A 21,108-nucleotide genomic window follows, 5' to 3' on the forward strand; every position below is an offset into this window, starting at 1 on the left:
CTTTGGTTCTTGTGATACCTCATCTCTACTTAAAATTACAGCCTCCTCTCTTTTCACCATGCATGTTCTGTGAGGAAGAGGCTTTTTGTGGTAGGGGGCTTTGCCTGAGGGCAGGTTTTTCACTATGTTTATTAGGATAGTTCACCCACAGTTCAAGTGATTCTCACTCCAGCTTTATCAGCAGCCTCATTCCCTTCATGCTTATCTTGGCATTTCCTTGCTTGGCTTATTTATGGTGTAATCCTGTTCTTCCTGTCAGGGCCATGTCTTGTTAACCATTTTACAAAGGTTGATTAACGTTCTTTGCCTTTGTCTCTCATGTACCTCCAACAATTGCTCGACATCTTGAAGGTTCCTCAGTGCCATCAGCCACCCCAGGACACACTTTTACCCATCTGTTTTATCCTTCCAAGAGTCCATCTCTCCCAAAACCATCCCCTGTTGGGAAATGCACCCTAGGGACCTACAGTACCCCCCCTCTATACCTGCAGGACCCAGCTCTCGCTTGCAGAACAAATGGTGGATTCCCCAACATTGGGCACTTTTAAGATTCAGCTGCACAGGGTGCTGGGCCATCTTGGCTAGAGAGTGCTTCTGCCAAGCAGGGTTGGACCAGAGGATCCTTGTGGTCCCTCCCAACCCGCTGTTCTATGACACCATGGCTCATGAAGCACGCATGGGCTTCCACTGCCGCCAAGGACAGCTGCTGCGCCACGAAGCCTGTGTGGGTGTCGCTGCCGGGCTCACGCCGCGGTTGTTCGGAACCGGTGAGGACCAGCAGCACCGAGCTCGCACACGCAGTGGGAGAGGAGGCGGTCGAGTCGGTTAACGGCAACAGCCGCACGCCAGGCCCGCACTCCGCGCCCTGCGGCCGCGCATGCGCACACCTCCCACCGCGCCACGCCGGAAGCAGCTACTCCTGTCGAAGCGGGCGGAAGTGACCTCATCGCATAGCTTCTTTCTCGCCCCTCCTCCTTCTCTCCGGCGGTTCCGTTCAGCCGCTGCCTCTGGGGTGACGGGCTTGGGGGCCGCTTCCCCGCCTTGGCGGCGCTCCCCGCGGGGCGCGGGGCCGGCGGAGGATGTCGGTGCCGTCGCTGCAGCGGCTCCGCCAGGTGCCGCGGCACCTGCTGGTCTGCGAGAAGGGCCACGCGCGGGACGCGCGCTCCCGGCACGCGGCGCACGTGCGGGACCACGCCTACAACTGCCGCGTGAGTGCGCCCGCTCGCCGCTCGTGCGGGCGCGAGCCGGGGGCAGCACGGGGCGTTAACGGGCGCTGCCGTTGGTGGGCGCGAGGTGGGGTCTCCTGTGGAGGCGGTCACTGCCGGGGGCTCAGCGGGGAGAGGGACCTGGGAGCGCTGGTGGACAACAGGCTGACCGTGAGCCAGCAATGGGGCCCTGTGGCCGAGAAGGCCAATGGTATCCTGCGGTGCATTAGGAAGAGTGTGACCAGCAGGTGGAGGGAGGTTGTCCTCCCCCTCTACCCTGACCTGCTGAGGCCACATGTGGAGTACTGCATCCAGTTCTGGGATCCCCAGTTTAAGAAGGACAAGGAATTACTGGTCAGAGTCTGGCTACAAAGATGATGAGGGGTCTGGAGCATCTTTCTTATGAGGAGAGACTGAGAGAGCTGGGTCTGTTCAGCCTGGAGAAGGCTGAAAGGAGATCTCATCAATGTTTATAAATATCTCAAGAGGATGAGACCGGTCTCTTTTCAGTGGTGCCCAGTGATAGGATGAGGGGCAGTGAGCACCGACTGAAGCACAGGAGTTTCCATCTAAACATGAGGAGAAACTTCTGTACTTGGAGGGTTCCAGAACACTGGAACGGGCTGCCCAGAGAGGTTGTGGAGTCTCCTTCTCTGGAGACATTCAAAACCCGCCTGGACACATTCCTGTGCAATCTGCTCTGGGTGAACCTGCTTTAGCAGGTGGGTTGGACTGGATGATCTCCAGAGGTCCCTTCCAACCCCAACCATTCTATGATTCTGTGGGAAGTGGGTGGTCAGGGGCATCTTTCCCTCCTCAGTGAGATCAAAGCATCCCCTCACCATGGACGGGAGGGTGTTGTTTCTGCCTGTCAGCTGTTAGAGAGGCACTTTGCTGGTGCTCTATCTTGTGCCAGGCTGTTTTCTGGAGGGTTCCTTCATCCTTGTCAACAGTGGCCCGCACGCCTCTTTTAGCAAGTGGGGGAAGAAAAAAGAAAAATTAGCCCCCGCTGGCATGATGTTCCTGCACAGCATGCAGTACCTCAAAGAGTGAAAGACTGTGCGGACACAAACTAGAAGAGAAGAGGAGTGACCCAGTGGAAGAGCCGACAATGTCTTGTTGGTGCTACCTGGCAAGTAACACAGGAAGCGGCACCCAAAAATTCCTGGTCCAAGTAGTGAGGTGCTGAGGGTGTCCCTTAGCGGTGAGGGAGGTTTCAGCCGAAGCCTGACTGCAGGTATACCCTGAAAGTCTTCTTTTTCACATTATCTCTCCTTCTGCCAGAGTGTTGTTATGGAAGTTCATAAGATAAGGCAGTCCATTCCCTAACAGTATCATGTGCCATCATCAGCAACTGCTTCATTGTTGTGAAGGCCAGTTTTTGCCAGCTCGCTCTCCTTTCTTTGCTTGTTGCAAGTGTCAGTCAAGCCCTCTTACTGTTTTCTTCATAATTTTTTTAGCAGCTAACTAGGAAGCTTTCTATAATACTTCTGTGGCAGGTAGCCCATCTGTCAGTTGTTACTTTTCTTGTGTGTGTGCGCAAAGGGAGATATGTACCTGTTCTCCATGAGCTCCTTTGTTTCCGAAAAATGGTTTTTTTGAGGGGTGGAGTGGGAAGGAGCAGGGAGATGAACCATTATGCTGCTTGTGCGTGGATATTGGGAAGCTTGGTACTTGCCCATGTAATAACCACATTTGGCCTGGTCTCCCAGACTTAAGAGTTCTTTTGATCTATGAAACATGCACAGGAAAGGTTTTTAACAAAAGGGAAATTAAAGGTAGGCAAATGGACCAAAAGACTAGATACTGAGTTTAGTAAGAAAACGTAAGTGCTCATCCCTTCTGAAAATCAGTTTCCTTCCTTAAATTAGAAACATGATACGAAAGTTGTAGCCCTAATGTATGCCTTATGACTTTTTTGAAAATCATAAACCCATCTGCAAGTTTTGTTCTGATGGGCCATTCACTCTCCTGATCTCCAAAATATTCTACAGAGGAGAATGCATTGATTCAAAAACTAGTTTAAATTCTGCTTTGGCCTTCACATTTCCATGGAGATTACATAAATGCTTAGCCTACATTTTTAGTTATATCTGTTTCCTGCAGCAAGGGCTGAAGGCAATGTCCCAGTGTGACATCAAGCTAAATTTATAATGACATGAAACAAGATCTTCAGTTAACTTTTGCTGCATAAAATCATGCCTTTATGTAACACCTCAGATGCTATTGTATAGCTTGTGAAATACAAAAAAACCCACAACCATGTAATGTATTCAGTTTACCTAGAGACTTTGTACAAATTGATACATTTTGAAGACAACAGCACAATATTATTTTTTCTTAATCTCATTTTGGTATAGTATTCTAATGTCTTTGAAAAGTAGAGTTTTTCTTTTGTATTTGTTGTTTTTCTTCCAGAACAGATTTTAATATAAGATTTACATTACAAATATGTTCCTAATAGGTGTCTTTTTTGATCCCTGAATGTGGCATGCTACCCGAAGTGCTGAAAAGTACTATTGCGGATGTTGGAGAGTACTACTTGGTGAGGAATTTATCAGTTCATGAATTGGTTGCTCACGAATTCATTGATGCTTTTGTGAAGAAAGGTAAGGATGAAATTGGAACATGACAGGTGCAGTAATAGTTTATTTCATAACACAGCAAAATCCATTTATTATTATTTATTCTGAAAAGTATTTTAAAGGAAGTGAATGGAAGGAAAAGTATTGAGAAAATTCTGTATGACTGTCTTTGTCTTCTTTTTTCTGCTTTGTGGTCTGTCAACATTTGTTTATACCCACTGGGTACAAAACTTCTGTGATTGTTCCCTCTTCATTTCTCCCTATTCCATCTTAATTCTGCAAGCCAGCTATCAAAAGGGCTTCCATTTATCCTCACACATGTTTCTTCTACACCTCATCTCTATGCAGATTCCTGCAAAAATCAGCTCCCTTCTCCCTTTCTCATTCCTTCATATTTCAGCACAGAGCTGTGTTCCACAGCAGGCAAGAGAAAAAGAGAAAAAAATAGGCCTGCTTTTTTTTTGTTTGTTTTTCTTTTTTTTGCTAATGGAGCTGCAGCAGCTCATCCTTACACAGTACAAGCAAAGAGGATGTGAAGAAAGATGCACCCTCTGCCCAGCCAGCTTGCTGCTACATACTCAGAGAATGCCCTTTTCATCTATTAGGGCCCACTTGTTTGGCTTACGGTAACTACTGTACCCTTCAGAGAATTGTCAGGGAGAAAAACGGCTTTAAAGAGAAAGGAGAAGAGAGAACTCGTAGATGAAACAGGAGAATAAGAGATCCGTGACTTGCTAAATGTGGGACTCTTATCTTATTTCCTTTAGTTTTTATTAATGTTCTTTATGCTAGTAGCTTTATGGAAGCAGTATGACATTTGTACACAGAGTTTACAGGATCTGACACTTATATTTTAAAAAAATGAAATTGTTTCTGGCAGATAATGCTACAATATATATTTAGTAATGTGAGCATCTTCCACTTTATGTAAGCTGGTAATAGAAATGTGTCTGGAAAACAATGGGGGTTTCCATTTGCTGTGTGAGGAAGGTTGCAAGTAGAAAGTGTTTTCATATTGGAGAATGTTGTTAATGATATATGTTTAAATTTAAAATAATGCCAGTCCAAGATTTACACAAATATTAAGATGTTATTTTGTTTGAGAAGGTGGAAGAAAGTAAATTCATGAAAATACAAGGGTTTAGAGTGAATCAAATGGTATTTGGCATGTTTGATTGTCTTGAAGTGAATCTCTCATAACTGTCATATCTGTAGAGACTGTAATCTCATGGTTTTCTGCTTTGCTATTAAAGGTTCATGCTATGCACTTACCTATAACACAAAAATTGATCAAGATAATACTGCAGCTCTGCTACCAACTGGTATGGTTTTTTGTTTTGTTTTTAGTAATACATACATATTGATTAAGGTCTGGGTTTTTTTTTTCATTTGGAATGATGTAAACTGGAAAATTTAAGGGTTACTGTACTTGTCCACTTTATTAGAAATATGTTTGAATTAGAAAAATATTAATTCAAACTTAATTTTTTTATTCATGCTGTTAAATTATTTATTTCATCTAAAGGAAATGTAAAAAAAAAAAAATCAGCTTCGCTTATGTGTTTTATCAGATTGTCAGTCCTTCAGTTGTAATTGCAGTTGCTACAGACTGTTATTTTTGTGAAAACATTGCATTCCAACTTCTTTTTTCCTACTGGCCTTAAAGACAGAATTTGTACCAAACCAGGAAATTATCAGCACTGCTTAGGAACCCCTTCAAAATATTCAGTGTTTATTCTTTGAGAAATATGTAACATGTTAAAATACTTTGTTTCAGTTCCATCACAGTTTTATGGCAAAAGGTTACATCTCAGGTGGGATTTTATAAGCAGACAAAATAATGAAGCTTATTTGGGCTTCAAATATGTCGTCTTATTTCTGTTTAACAGTATATCAGCTGTAGTAGAAATACAAATTGGTCTGTCAGCCCTCTAGCCTAAGACACTGTAATATGACAGGTGCACATCAGGGCATAAGTAAGTTCAGATTCTTCAGAGGAGCAATTCTTTTATGTGCTCTGTTAGCACAGTTCTAGCAAAATGAATACTTGATAATGATTTAGTTTGTATGATACAGTTGTTACAAGCTATGCACAATTAATGCAGAGATAGCGTTACAGTTCCTGGTGATGACACCATCTGAAATCTTCAGCAACAGCCTTATTTGTTTGTACTCTATGTTGTACTGTTACTTGTACAGTAGAACCAAAAGACTCAAGTAGAGATCTGTTGTGTGAAATTCTGTACCAAGTGGCAGCTGCCAGATTTGTTTTATGAACATGGAAGTGGAGTTGTTCCAGTGCATATCTGCTCATTACTAATAAGCATAGTTTACTCAATGTGAGTAGTCCCACCGACGTTGGAGAGGCTGCTTTTGTATGTTTAGCTGAGCAGTCAATGCATAACTGTTTACTAAATCAGGCCCTAGTGTAATGCGGTGTTCAACCAATGGCACAACAAATGCTAGGGGACAAGTGGAGGAAAGATTGAGGCAATGAAGTGAAGCAGCACAGTAAAAAAGCTGTGACAGTCTCAGGAATAATATTACACTTTTCTCATTCTAGTTCATAAGACCTCTTTGATAAAAAAGAGTAATTGAGTTATAACATTTTTTTTAAGGGTTAATCTGGTAATCCATTTAACTGGAAATAAGGAGTCTGAATTACATTAGTAACACCATTGGTCCAAAGCTAACATTGTATAAGGTGTGTGGTTCTCAGAAGGCTTCAGAGGGAACTGAGTAGATTATTCGTATTAAAGTTTGTTTTGTTTATAGGAAAACTAATACTATCAGTGGATAAGGATACATATGAGGAGCTTGGACTGCAAGGTCGCCCTTCTCAGTATTCTGGAAAAAAAGCAATGAGATATAGTAAGTATTATTTATATTAACAGTACTTATTTCAGATCTGTCTGTGAAGCACCTTGCTAGGATATTAAACCAGCAATGTTGAAACTTCCATTTCCTTAAAATTAGTTGTTGTCTAGGTCATGTTTTTCCAGATGCAAATACAAGGACTGCATGAAGAGAAAAAATAATTTTTCCAAATAATAAAACAGCTATAAGGAAACAAGTGTATGATCTTTTGGACATTCTATAAAATTTTTAATTTCTAGGGTTTTTATTGTGTCGTTTATACTGGAATGTTGTAGGACTCAACAATTTTTGTATACTGTACACAATATCTATGCCTTCCAATTTAAATCGGAAAATACTAAACTGAAGTAGAGCTTAAAATTTGCACACTTTACCAAAAAAATCAGTGAAGAGCTTCACCCAAAACTACTTGCTTGAAAGGGAGAATTGTATTACATTTGACACATTTAAAATGGTGATCTCCATTTACCAAGTACTTGAAAGATGATGTAATTTTTTATAAGCTGCAGAGGAGACATACTGAGTGTGACTTCTGTTAATTTGTTTTGGTAAATAATTAAAAAACACCATGAAGACTATGCCATCTCAAACGTATTAGAACTTGCAGTAGTTGATAGGTAATTACATAAGAACTTTAGAAGGGGAAACTTGCTATCTATAATAAGAATTTTGGCACAATGGGATGTCATTTTACCATTCAGTTTGTCATGTAAAATGTATCATGAAATTTCCATCTGAAAAATAAATGTAACTTTTACTCTGGGACCAATTAATTTAGAAAAAAAACAGTTGAAAAAGTGTCATTGCTGTATACATGGCCTTTGATGTTAGAAATTCTAGCTTTTTTAGTGCTAATAGCTTGCCTAATTACCAAGATATTTTTAAGGTGCTGGTTTGGGACTTCTGTCAGTGCCATTACAAAAGTAATCTGTCCCTCCAGTCGCTAGAAGGCAGTTCCAGATTATATCAAGGTAAGGACAGCAGGAGGTGAATATTTCTTTACATAATGGAGAGTCATATTTGCATAATCAAATACTTTGTAAAGATACTGTATATGTGAAAAGAAAGTTTAATGTTCTTTGTTTTCTTTATGTTCTTTTAGATCTTAATGAATTTAGTATTAAAATTTATTTCATTTGAGTAACAATTGCTTTCGTACATTTTTACAGTTGTAACTATTGACTTGACTGATTCCACCTTTTACCCTGATAGCAAGAAACATAACAGAGTGCTTTGGGCCTTGAAAGAAAAGAAACCTTTAGAATTTGACTTCTTACTGGCTTGGTATAATACAGGTAATAAGAACTAAATATAAAACTAAAATGTAACTGACAGGATGTCCAAATATTTTTAGTTTACTGTTCTTTTCTAGTGATTGTCCAAATGCATTTTTAGTGGAGGGAAAAGTTAGATTAAAATATCTTTGGGTGGGATTTGTTTGTTTTGTTTATTCATTTGGAGGGGGGGTGTGTGTGTGTTATTTCCTACACAGCAGAACATTTCAGTTCAGGAACACAACAGTGATTCATAGGAGATGTATTAGTTACTTAATTTCCTTGTCTCTGTGTTGTTTTTCTGGCATAACTTTGCCTATTTGATAGTGCTGTCTCCATAAATTTGTGACATACGTAACCATTATTAATACTTTTTTTGAGTTTTTAATTAATACATGTAAGTTACATATTTGGTGTAATACTTGAGATGTACAACTTTCATCAGTAATAATAGCACGTGGACAGAGCCCCTATTTCCATCACGTGCCGTGTACATGGATACACACACAGTCTGCTATTTTATCACTTTATTCTCAAGCACGTGTTTGAGATTGGAGCAGAGCAAGAGGTTATTGTTACAAGAAACTGTATTGTCTCAAATTGCCTTTCTTTTAGTATTCGTTTGTCTACTGTTTACTAAATATATTAATTTTTCTTCTGGGATTTAAGTATTGTTCTTCTTATGAGAGTCATTTTCCAAAGTCCTCAGTTGTTTATATTACCTCTGCACAGGCTGTATCTAGGGACATGTAGCATTTGCATAGAGCTGACAAAAACTGCAGAAGTCTACTAAAAAATATGTATACATAGCTGTGCAGCTTTTAGTGTGTTTTTTCTGGCTCGTTGTCTGAGAGGGAGTTACTGATCTGAGAAGTTAACACTGCTTACAAGCTCACTTAGCAGTGTTCCATGTTTCATTTTAGTCCTTCATGTTTCCCCTCCCCCTTTTTAAATACTAATCATATGACAAGGATCCTTCCTTTTTTGTCATACAAAAGTTGTTTAAAGGCTTGCAATTCCCATCCTTGTAGTCTTCAGGAAAGCGTTTCAGTGAAGACAGTTGCTACCATAAATGGTGACATAAATCCAACTAAGGTCTTGTATCTTCAGGCTCAGCTTGCTTGGATTTATTGACCCTGGGCAAGGAGCAAAATGCCTCTAGGTTTGGTATGTTTCTTGTGTTTGTTGCCACCAGTGTAGCAGCATTCAGGAAGAATAGCATTCCTTTTCCTCACTTTCTTACATCTGAAAACCAGGTCAGGTCAATAATTTCCTGAATATGGAGTTAAATCTGAATGCCTTTCTGTCCAGGAATCTTGTGCTTGTAACACACCAAAGACTTAGTTCCTTAGTACTGACAAAAATAAAACTTTAATAGATTTTTATTAATAGACATGAGGCATCATGTAGGTTCTGCTGAAAGGGGAAAAGAGGGATATATTTTGTTGAGAGAATCCATGTCCTCCCTGCTGATAACTGGCATTTCTTGCTATGGCCAGCACTGCTGTAAACCTATAAACATTCATGACACTCTCCAAAAGCACAGTTTTTTGTTTTGATACCCGTTTTTCTCAGTTAGTGGTTCTGGCACCAAGAGGAACAGAAAAAGGGAATATGGAGTGTCTCATGTCTTTAATGACAGAGTCAAAACAATACCTTCTCTTTTCTATTGCTGTAATTTCTATGGCAATTTTAAATGTCTATTGGCTGAAATTCACTGGCCTCCAAAAACCTTTGACAATGTGCCTGGTTGTTGTTGACATGGAAAGCTATGCTGTAGCTAGTGGAATTGTTCTCTTGCAGTTCTCTATTGACTATAGTCTTAGAGATTTCTTGAAGTTAGGACTATACCTGAGGCTCCCATATGGAATGGACATTTAAAATGTATATTTTTTTTATATTTGACTAAGGATTCTAGGGCAATATTACCCATTCTTTGAACCTGTTAGTCTAAAAAATGGCAATAGGAAGTACAGACTGAAGGAAGATCATCTGTTCTAGCTTACTTCAGACTTAAGTATATCTATATAAAAATACTAAATTAACAAGAATTCAGTGGCTGCCTGTCATTGTCACTGTGCCCTTAAGTAGTTGGACGGCCTTCTTTGAAGGATGACTAAAAAAGATCAGGTTAGCCCTCCTTTTTCTACTTCCCAATGTGATTGTCCTTGATGAGATAAATATGGCTGATGGCATTTAGGCAGGCCATAATTTTTGATAGCAAGTCTTGGATATTGTATTCGGCAGTGAACTCTATCCTGTTTTGAATTTCTTCTGTTCATGCATGCCTTTCTTGTGGTATTTAAGTGCTATTCTGGACTTAAGGTGTCTCACAAATAAGTTATTATATCTTGGTCACCATTGTTACTTCATGAAAATAGAATACATTATCTGGAATTTCAAATTTAGGAGAATTTATTCCATGTCGGTTGTCTTACTGCTTCAAAAGGGAGGTTGGTTAATATCACTTAATTTGTAATATGTTTGCTTAGGTTAGGTTTTTAGTGTAGGTTAGGTTTTTAGAATTTTCGCTGCTCTTTTGGATCACTTACTAGAGTTGAAGGAACATGGCCTTTCCCATGAGTCCATTAAGGTACATCTGACTGTTACAGTCGTACTGCATTTGAAGACTTAGCACTGTTTTGGTTTTTATTCTGATCCTAGTAAAGTGAGATTTGTGACATAGTTTGACTTCTCTACACTCTCCCCTTTTTTCTCTCTTCCTTGTCCCCTCGACTATCCTAGAATTCCTCTTGACATCATTGATAAATCTGTTCTCAAACCTGTAGTCACCTGCTCACTTTTCCACTATTCAAAGAAAATGGTGTTTTGTGACGGCAGACGCCTTAGCCAGGTGGGTAGGAGGGTCTCTAGTCTTGGTGACTGATTCTGGTATTTTTTTGAGCTAATAGCACCTTCCAAATATACCTTATGTGAAGATGATGTCTCAGTTGTCACTGTTTACTGCAGGGCAACAATAAACCACGGCACATGCTCTCTGTTAACCCCACGCCCTCCCTACTGAGGAAAGGGGATAGGAAGAAAAGGGAGAGAGACTTGCAAGTTGGAAAAAAGTTTAAAATACTTTACTAATGGTACTAATTAATAAAGAAAATAATACAAAATATACAAAACCAATCTTGAATTTCCTGGGGCAGCGCAGCCGTGGCTGCTGCAGAGCTGGCACTGCTGCAGCAGCTGCAGGGCAGGCACCCGAAAGTCCTGGGCTGGACTCTGCAGTAAACCGGATCTGGATGCAGGGTCTGGAAAGAGGCCTTGGATTGGAAGCACAACAGGCAGGATCCTCTTCAGATGCCGGCCATGGTCAAGGAGAGCGAGACCCTCATGATCTCCCACTTTTAAAGGGTGTATGATGTATATGGGATGGAATACCTGGTCAATTTTAGTCACCTCTTCTGTTCACCCCTCCTTGCAAATACGCCCCTCTCACTTACGGGACGTGCAAAATTTATCAGTAACCTTGGCTGCCGTAGCAATAAGTCTAAACCTGGGTCTCTTCTGCGTACCATTGCTACCGTTATCAGCTCCAGAACGAAAAGTGTCTGAAAAAACATGCAGCCAAATTCAGAAAAGTGCAGTTACTTAGAAGAACTTAGCTGAAAGGAAAATTCATGAAAAGAGAAATTGGTCTTGTTTTTAACAAAACATCAGTTTACTGTAAATCAAGAATTTTTCTCTAAAAACTTATGGCTCCTAAATTAAGTTTGCCATCACACCTAGTAAATCTAGTATGTGGTCTTTAGTGATGGGATCAGACCTCTCAGAAGGATTCTTGCACGTTCATATCTTCAGATGAGAGAACTAAGAGGTCCCCTAACCTGACATGCTGGATGGAAGACTGAGTGCTTTTTAGACCAACGAAAAGGGAAACATTCCGCATTTATGAAGGCATGATCTGGGAGAATTCAAATGACACTATAGCTTTTTGCAAAGTATTCCTGAGATCTGCAGGAATTGGAGTTGTTCATGATTCTAGAAGCCATGTTGTCTCTAGGAGGCAGATCTTTGTGAACTAGGGATGCTGGGATCCCTGTAGACACTCAGTGGCTTTGGAGGGAACATTGTCTGAATTTCTTTGAGCTTAGTTTCCTTTACCTGATCTTGGAGATGTACATCTACCACATGTATTCTCCCTCTCATGGTGCAGTACCTAAGGAATTTCCAGAGATCACCTAACGGTATAAGGCACGCATCACCAACCTACAGCAGTATCTGTGCCTGAGCATAGGGGGAACGTACATATGTGCACCAGTAAGGCAAAATGTTCTCTGGCTTCATGAATATAGGCATGGGTATACCTACAGTGTGGGTGCATTTGCAGACCAGTTTGTCTTGGGAAGGAGTTAACGTGTTCCTGCTCCCTTTCATGTGTTGCTTTTCAGGAACATTCTGAATTCCTCTTTCTAATGGGTTAATTTTATTACTTGCACAGTTAATTCTGCTTGAATTTTCACTTGACAAATTTATACTTGCTAGTTAAATGGTAATTTTACTGAGCCATACTGAGTTGCTGGATCTTGGATTGTTTTATTTCCAAGAAGATAAGGAAGCTGAAGATTCTATGGCTTTTGCCAAAGTAAACAGCATATAAGCAGTTTACACGCTGCATTTTCTTGTATATATGTACAAAGATTTCATGTATTCAGTACTCCTTTTGTTTGGTAGTTTTGTAACAGCTCTTTGTGGTGGTGTGTTGTTAAGGTGCAGAGGGATCAACATTGATGTCATACTTCTCAAAAAAACAAATACAGGCCCTGAAGCCAAAAATAACGTTCAGCACACTAAGGGACTTGCAGTGTCCAGTGTTACAAAGTAACGAACTACAAGGAAAACCAGAAGAGTCCTGCAGTACAGAGGAACTGTTTGAATGGCTAGGTGCTGTCTGGAATCAAGTTAGCTTGTAAGTATTTTAATTTGTTTGATCTTTAAATACATTTTAAGGAAGGAAAGCCACAATTTATTTCAAGGAAGAGCTAAAAAAGATTAAGAAAGACACATTACTGTAAGTGGGAAGTCTGTTACTCAAGTGTTAGTTGTAAGTCTCGAATAACTTCTCTGGTTTTGTGGGTACCCATGTGTAGTGGTGCTGTGTTTTTTGACCAAAACAGTGTTGATAACAGAGGGATGTTTTAGCTATTGCTGAGCAGTGCTTACATAGCATCAAGGCCTTTCCTGTGCTACCTTGCCAGTGAGTAGGTTGGGAGGGCACACAGCCACAACAGCAGACCCCAACTGACCAGAGGGGTATCCCACACCATATGGTAGCATGCTCAGCAATAAAATCTGGGGGAAAAAGGAATGGAGGGAATGTTTGGAGTTCCAGCATTTGTCTTCTCAAGTCACAGTTACATATGATGAAGCCCCGCTTTCCAGGAGATGGCTAAACATCTGCCTGCCGAGGGGAAGCAGTAAATGAATTCCTTAGTTTGCTTTCCTTTCACGTGCAACTTTTGCTTTATCTATTAAATTGTCTTTATCTCAATCCACATGTTTTCTCACTTTCACCCTTTCAGTTCTCTCCCCCATCCCACTAGAGGGGAGTGAATGAGTGGCTGTGTGGTGTTCAGATGCTTACCAGGATTAACCCACAGCACTGTGACATCTTGTGTGTTAATTGGCCATTACAGAATCACAGAATGGTTGGGGTTGGAAGGGACCTCTGGCGATCATCTAGTCCAACCCACCTGCTAAAGCAGGTACCTAGAGCAGACTGCACAGGAGTGCACCAAGGCTGGTTTTGAATGTCTCCAGGGAAGGAGACTCCACAACCTCTCTGGGCAGGCTGTTCCAGTGCTCTGGCACCATCAGAGTAAAGAAGTTTGTCCTCATATTCAGATGGAACCTCCTATGCTTCCATCTGTGCCTGTTTCCCTTCATCCTGTCATTGGGCACCACTGAAAGGAGTCTGGTCCCATCCTCTTGATGCCCACCCTTCAGATATTTATAAGCATAAGTAAGATCCCCTCTCAGCTGAACAGACCCAGCTCTCTCAGTCTTTCCTTATAAGAAAGACATTCCAGACCCCTCATCATCTTTGTAGCTCTCCACTTGACTCTCTCCAGTAATTCCTTGTCCTTCTTAAACTGAGGGGCCAGAACTAGACACAGTACTCCAGATGTGGCCTCAGCAGGGCAGAGTAGAGGGGGAGGACAACTCCCTCCACCTGTTGGTCACACTCTTCCTAATGCATTGGTTGGTTTGGTATTAATTTAGATGATATACATAGATACTACTTGTTTGGTACAAGCTTTTGTTTTGTTTTCAGAGACAACAAGTCATCTAGCTTCTTATCAACCTATTGCTGTCCTCAGCCCAACATGATGGTGGAAAAAGCTTTTTTGTGCACAATCACAGGCTTTATAATTCCTGAGAAGATAATTCGGTTATTGGAGCAGCTATGGTAAGGGCTGACAGGAGTACATTACTAAAACATTTGTACCCTTAACACTTCTTAATTTTCAGAGTCATTTAAAAATACTTCTTTTCAGTAGTGCTGTTGGAGGTAAGTAGTAAAACATACAAAATAAAGACCTTTTTTTTTAATTAGGAAATGAACTGGAAGCTTAACATCGGTTTAAAAAAAGCAATAAACAGTTTTGGATACTCCAAATTTGAGAATCCTTGCCCTCTATTCTAGTAATGATTTTGCTTTTTATCTTAATTTCTAAGAAACAGTAGCTCTACTGAGCTCCACATTTTTCTAAATCCTGCTGTCTATGAGAATCGGATGCCCTCAAATATGTCTGATGTAGTATTTTTAAGTATTGATGGAAAATGCGATTGAAATCCCGTTATGACACCAAGAAGAGTATCACAAGGTACTTCAAGGTTGTTATGCCATTACAAAAAATGAACTTATAGTGAGTTTTTTGAATCAAGTGCTGTGACATAGGACACTGGATAGTGGTGACCAGGGTAGCTATAGTTCTAATGCAGAACCAAACTACAGGATACAAGTGTGTCATGGGTCAGTGTGGTATCTGTCTGTATTATATATTAGTGCTACTGACAGCAAATTCTGGAAGCTCCTTACTCCATGTGTGACATAATTCTTAAAGTGCCTGGTGGCTAACAATTGTAGCACTGACTCATGACAATGTTGTTGCTTTATCTGGAATATGATTGTTCCTCTGAGTAATTTTCAAATCTCATGCAGAAAGCCTCCCTGGGCTAGGGCTGGAACACAAATTTCCTTGGCTTTTATTCTCTACTTTAAAGAGCAGTGGATAATTTCTGGCTTTGATTATTTGTAATATATTTCCTTTCTGCTGGTAAAAGTATTTGTGTCAAGCATAGCCTGACTATGTTTCTTCCTCCTATGTCTATTTTGCCCTGATAGCAACTCAGTAAATGTTCTATTTTCTGAAAGACAGGAAATTCAGAACAGGTACTTCACAACTTAGAACTTTTTCTAATTGCTATAACTTGCAGGTTTGCCGTGTCTAAAAGTATGGTAAGAGTAATCAAGAGTGAATCATATTTCATTACCTAACGTCTTCTGATATAATATTTTCTTTTAAATTTATGATGTACTAAAGCAGGTTTTTAACTGTTAATTACAAATTTTCACTGAAGTCCCTGTGTCTTTGATTATTTTTTTTTAACTTTATGTTATATACTTGAGCATGCTGTCTATTCCATTATATTTACCAATTACCTTGTCTTCTTCCTTGCAGTTGCTATTTTGGTGAACCAAAACTGGCATATTGGCTGACCTTAACCGTGCATGGCTTTGCAGACAGCCCTGTTTCCTGGAGAGAAAGTGAACATGGCTTCCACAAAGGAGGAGAGAACTTGTACAACTTTGTCATTTTTAGAAATTTGGACTACTGGCTTCAGATGGCTGTAGGAACTAACGATGATTGTCCGCCATAAAGCTATGTTTACAGAAGATGTTTTCTAATAATCCTGTATCACTGTATAAAAACCTAAGAAGACAGTTTCTATAAAGTAATTAGGTAACAAGTTAAGTACTAAGAGGCTGTATATGTTTTTCTATTATTTATAGCCCTTAAAGGATGACATACAATGGAAGAATGGATTTTTGTTTCTTCACTGTCATACAGTGCGTTCTGAAAGACTTCACAATACTAGCTTTAAGAAAAGGATATGTTTTTGAGAATGTAAGATCTCAGGAATTGACTGTAGGTGATTTCCTTTTATTCAGGAGTAATTTTGGAATTTGAAAGCTAGTTTTACAGATTGCTAGCTGAAATATTTGGGAGGAAAACTCATTTTGGGATTTAGTGTTTTCTTTCTTTACATTAAAGATCTGTAAAGCCTTCAATTCATTTTTAAGATGTTTCAGCCTACAAGCTGGCAAATAAGAAAAAAAAAAAAAGGGAAATGTGTTCTCCATAATTTGGTAGCAGGGAGAAGAAAAATAGTGAGGAGAAGGAGGTTGGTGACAGTGGGAGAAGCACCCATTGAACATGGGAAGACTAAAGGCTTACTGACCTGCTTTTTGGATTCCACAGATGACAGTTATCAGAAAGAAGTTGGTCTTTAACAATGATGGAAAAGGCTGCTGCTTACTTTCTTAATTGATTTCCACACACACTCATCCTCACGAAACATCTACTTTTAAAAGTAGCTTGTGGTTCTTGTTTACAGGACAACTCATGGAGCTACGATTTCACTGTCACGCTATTGCAGACACGTTGCTGGGAAGAGTGTCCTAAAACAAAGCAGTTGAAGTGTAATGCTGAGGGTATGGGCAGCTGTAGAGAGTCCAGGTTAACTCCTGTTGGAATCTGTGAAAGGTCATATGGTGGTTTGGGGTGGAGGGGAAATGGGCGTTATTTGGTTTTTGTTTTGTTTTATGCAGTGGGTATGTATCATTAAAGTACCAATGCAGTGCTGAAACAGAAGGTGTTCTTTTGATGAAATGAGAGATTGGTAGGGGAAGTTAGGGCACAGCTGTAGCGGAAACATCAAGATCTCCTATCAGGCTGAGTGGCATAGAAAAGCAGAAAGCCCATGGGAAGCAGTTGAGCTTTCTTTTTTAATCTGTTTATTGGTTCTCTTCAGTGAGGAGAATCATCCTGGATGTTTCACTGGATGGTGTTTGTTTGTCATACACCTCCACTAAACCTCTTTTACTCAAGTTCTGTTACATGTTTCACAAGCACAACTCTGACAAGTTAGCAAACAGTTTTCTAAATCATTACATTGTATTTCAAAATTACCCTTCCATGAGGTGTTTCTAGTAGGTTACCAGAGAAGAAGTGCCGCCCTGTCACATGTACCGATACAGATTCACACAATTACAAACTGAATGGACGAGCATCTGGGAAAGTTCTTGGCTTGACACTTGACTAGTAAATATTTAACATGACTGTCTCAAACATGTTTCATTACTATGCATCAGTGCAAATGGTTTCACTTGTTGGCTAAAGTCTGCTTTTGGAAGTGTCTGTTGAGGGATTATACCATGTGTCAACTTTCACAAAAGAGACTAAAAAGCAGAATTGTCTTTCTTTTTCCCCTTGATCAGAAAGTCTCTTAAAAGCTTGGACTTCTCATGGAAGTTACACCTGCAGCAGAAGTTCTAATACAAAGTTAAAAATCTGGGCTTGTTGGTCTAGGGGTATGATTCTCGCTTAGGGTGCGAGAGATCCTGGGTTCAACTCCCAGACAAGCCTTCTTTGGTTCTTAGGGACATGGTTTAGTGCTAGAGTTAGGTTAGGTTATGGTTTGGAGTCAATGATCCCGAGGATCACTTTCAATTGAAATGATTCTATGATCTTAAATCTTTCTGAACTTAAAGTTGAATGAAGTTTGCGTCTACTGCAGCACATGCGCTCATCTTTTTGTCAGATGCTAGTAAAACTATTTCCCCCCACAATGTGTGTATACACACACAAACAAGTGTAATGTATACTGCTTTGAAAAATACACAACTGCCACTCAGAAGTAAGAATCTTGTATTGATGGGTTTGTTTCCCTTAACCAAGAGAGATGCTTCATAATACTCCCAGCAGGACTGCAGCAGCTATTGGCCTTGGCTCTGAAATGGCAGCAGTAGGACCAGGTGAAGTGATTTTCTTAATTGGCACCTGGTTGCAGAGCACCTTGAAGCAGCTGCTGCAGAAGTACTGGTGGGTATGCGGTGATAGCCTCACTGAGACAATTCTGGCAGACAAGCTGAGAAACAGGGATTTCAGCTCTATCAGTTCTCCTCAGCATGTGAGTATTAAAGTTAATCTTTTATGGATATCTAGGGAAATCTCATTGGATTGGTCAACAGTTCCCTTTGCCTTCTATCTACATAGGCAAGGGACTGTAAATATTTCTCAAAGCTCAATGTTACAGGCAGAGTCATTTGGCTGTGCTGCTTTCCCTAGTTGTCTTCTGATGGTTGCTTCAAATGGCTTTTCCAGCTAAGGAAGGCATTAAAATCCCGTCTCTGGATCTTGCAAATTATGTGAGATGCTGAGTTTGTTTCTGGCTTTTTGCTGTTTTCTTTAAACCTGTACAAAGTATCATTGAAAACCTCATGCTATTAATAGTGCAGTTGGTCTACCGTTAGACTGTGCAAGAAGGTATTGCATTAACCAGATCCATGCTTTCCTAGCAAGATCTGATGGTGTGCCTGCCTCTTAGGAGGCAGGCTTTCCTCTGCTTGCTGCGCTTTGTAGTTGCACAGAAGAGAAACTGGGTGGTGGAATTGACTTCTTTCTTGCTGTCTGCGAACAACTCTGACCTGAAGGAAGATTTTCCTAGGATAAGGGACAGCAGCCCATTCCCTATTGTCTGTAAGGACAGATGAAAGACTCTGTCTCTCCAGGAGACTCCTAAGCATGGGAGAGACTTGCTGAGAAAAGGAATAGGAAGGTGTTGCTGGCATGCTTGGGGAACAGGTTAGGAGGGAAGAGCTGGGACTGAGCCAAGTGGCAATTAGTTCAAGGAAGAATTGAGGAGGGCACATGAGATGGAGATAAAAGTTTCTGCATGAGAATGAAAGATGGCTGCTGGTGGTGTTCTTGCTCTTTGTGCCTGTCTGTGAGGGAGGACAGGAGAATGCAAAAGGTTCCTGAGAGCTGCAAAAGTAATAGGGAGCAGCTGTGCACCAGCTGCTTCTAAGATTAAAGGGCTGAGTGCTTACTAAGAAGTTTTGCCTCTGGGGAGTGTTTTATCTACCATAGGGAAGGAGAGCCAAATATCTGAATGCAGAGACAAGCCTGGGGCAAGCTGGTTTCCTGAGTAGAGGTTTTTGTTGTCCTGGTATGTGAATAGACAGTGATAACGCAGTCCTTGAGAGCTAGGGAACTGCTCTGCTTCAACCTCAGCCATCTACTGAGTGATCCTGCCTCGCAGCTGGTGGAAGGAAAGGGAATTTTGTTGAGAGGTTACTGGGGGGTAGCAGAACTGGCTGGGAATGGGCTGTAGAGATCATGTATATTCCAGCCACATGTTTAAGTGGTTATGTTTATTCAGAAATTGGTGGGTGTGGAACAAATAGAGAACAAACATTCATGTTGATAAAGGGGAGAAAAAGCTGACGCAGTTGGATAGCGTGTTACGCAAAATTACTCTAAACAGAATATATTTGCCTTTTGGTTTGCAAATGCTGAGTCAGGAACCTGTCTGGACAGATAAAGGTATGTGTCCCATAATTGCAAGAATGGAAGACCAACAGTGGTGGTAGTATTTTATGTCTACTAGTGTCTGTTAGCATGGGGGACTCTGAGAAAGTTAAGGATGAGAAAAAGAACTTTCACTATCAGAATAGATTCTGGAGATGCTGTGGTTGCAGAGGGAAAGCAGCAAGATTTGGTACAGTTTAGACCTGGGGAATCCAGGCAAGAGAAGAATGAGTGCTAATCTAAGGCTACTTGAAAGGGTGGTGGCAGTCCTTAATGGAAGGAGAAGCATAAGCTTTGTTGTGGCTGTGTCGTGCTGATGTTTACTGGGGAATAATATCTGTTTTGGAGAGGCTAGCTAAGACGCAAAGTTGGATGTTTTGTTGGGGTGGGGGAAAAAAGGTCTCATATGTCATCAGCCTGGGGATTGCATAGCAAGCATGGGAGTGAGGGAGATTGCTCAAAGATGGGCTATAGTGTTTTTGTTGGAAATAATTTGTGTGCTTTTATTATCCCTTGCCATAGGCTGCCTCTTTTTGCTTTATCTCTAAGGTTTCTGAGAGTGTTACAGAAACACAAGAGATTTAAAACTGTCTTGAGGTAGGTTGGATGTTGATATTGCTGTTAATTGCAGTTAGCAATTGGCTGCTCACCCAGTGCTGCAGAACCAGTATGGGATTTTGCGCATGCAGGGACCACCCCTGCTACAACTACTGGAAAAATAAATAGGTAAGACAGACAAAAAGTAGAAAAGGAAAACAAGAGAGGGGTGTTTCTTTTCCCCCCTCTCGTGGGAGGTGCATAGTAAATCAGTGGCTGATCTGGAATTAGAATGAAGGCTTTTTGTAGCTAGTCCAGTACTCTAGCCACTTGACTATAGTTCCTCTGCTGTTAATTAAAGATGAATACATGCAATTGACTCTGTTTTTAATATTTTTTATGTGGTAGCTGTACTGGAACATGCTTGAACCCTTTATCATTTTTATTCACAGAACAGAGGTTAAAGAGCAAAACTGGACACTAATTCCATTAGTGGCTATTAAATAACCACCTTCTGGATATTAACAAGAATTTCAGAAATATCTACTATAAACTAAGGCAACTCTTCATAAATGAGTGGCCTCTGTTTCATCCTTGGAAGTAGCTTCCAACACTGCTTAAAAATATTTGGTTGAATGCAGCCATACACAGGAGCAAAAAGGTAGAGCTGAAGTGGCTTGAGCAGTTTTCAGCTTTCCAGAGGGCAAGGTGCAGGATGCTTTGGCTACACCAAGTTTCTTTTAGCTGGCTTTATTAGAACAATTTAGTGGGCCTTGGTTATTAGAATACGGATATGTTTTACTTGGGTAATTGAAGAATATCCTAAGCAGTGGTATATGCTGTTCTGCCCCTCCACTGTCAAATATAGATAAACATTGATATTAATATAATTGTTGTTAATGTCTAAGCCAGATGTCTAACTTCACTAGATACGAACAATCTTTCTGTATCATATGGCCGTAGGGGTGCAGAGAGTGCAAAGGGGCTACGTCTTATAATGTGATTGCAGGTGAAAAAGAGC

The 21,108-nt window shown here is 40.7% G+C and overlaps 1 protein-coding gene and 1 non-coding gene across 3 annotated transcripts; both read left to right on the plus strand.

Moving 5' to 3' along the window:
- Positions 1-980: 980 nt before the first annotated feature.
- RPP40 (ribonuclease P/MRP subunit p40) lies at positions 981-17,251 on the plus strand. 2 transcript variants are annotated; one of them, XM_065628729.1, is made up of 8 exons: positions 981-1,208; positions 3,670-3,814; positions 5,044-5,112; positions 6,566-6,661; positions 7,837-7,962; positions 12,664-12,862; positions 14,228-14,362; positions 15,639-17,251. In XM_065628729.1, exons 1-8 carry the CDS (start codon positions 1,080-1,082, stop codon positions 15,835-15,837), a joined length of 1,098 nt encoding a protein of 365 aa, XP_065484801.1. In that variant the 5' UTR covers positions 981-1,079; the 3' UTR covers positions 15,838-17,251. The 2 variants fall into 2 exon arrangements, with proteins under 2 accessions (XP_065484801.1, XP_065484802.1); XM_065628730.1 differs by having other exon boundaries at positions 1,122-1,208; positions 3,670-3,750.
- A 283-nt stretch (positions 17,252-17,534) lies between these two features.
- On the plus strand, positions 17,535-17,606 carry TRNAP-AGG (transfer RNA proline (anticodon AGG)). Its single transcript has one exon. It is a non-coding gene; the product is annotated as a tRNA-Pro (tRNA).
- Positions 17,607-21,108: the final 3,502 nt, after the last annotated feature.

Source organism: Caloenas nicobarica, chromosome 2 (assembly GCF_036013445.1).
Source record: "Caloenas nicobarica isolate bCalNic1 chromosome 2, bCalNic1.hap1, whole genome shotgun sequence".
In the NCBI taxonomy this organism is placed as follows: Eukaryota; Metazoa; Chordata; class Aves; order Columbiformes; family Columbidae; genus Caloenas; species Caloenas nicobarica.

What these genes read in the sequence shown, in the direction of transcription:
- RPP40 (XM_065628729.1), top strand. Translation starts at nt 1,080, where the DNA reads ATGTCGGTGCCGTCGCTGCAGCGGCTCCGCCAGGTGCCGCGGCACCTG. An exon ending in ACCACGCCTACAACTGCCGC is followed by an intron (nt 1,209 to 3,669) that starts GTGAGTGCGCCC and finishes TGTTCCTAATAG; the next exon opens with GTGTCTTTTTTGATCCCTGA. An exon ending in ACTGGCTTGGTATAATACAG is followed by an intron (nt 7,963 to 12,663) that starts GTAATAAGAACT and finishes TGTGTTGTTAAG; the next exon opens with GTGCAGAGGGATCAACATTG.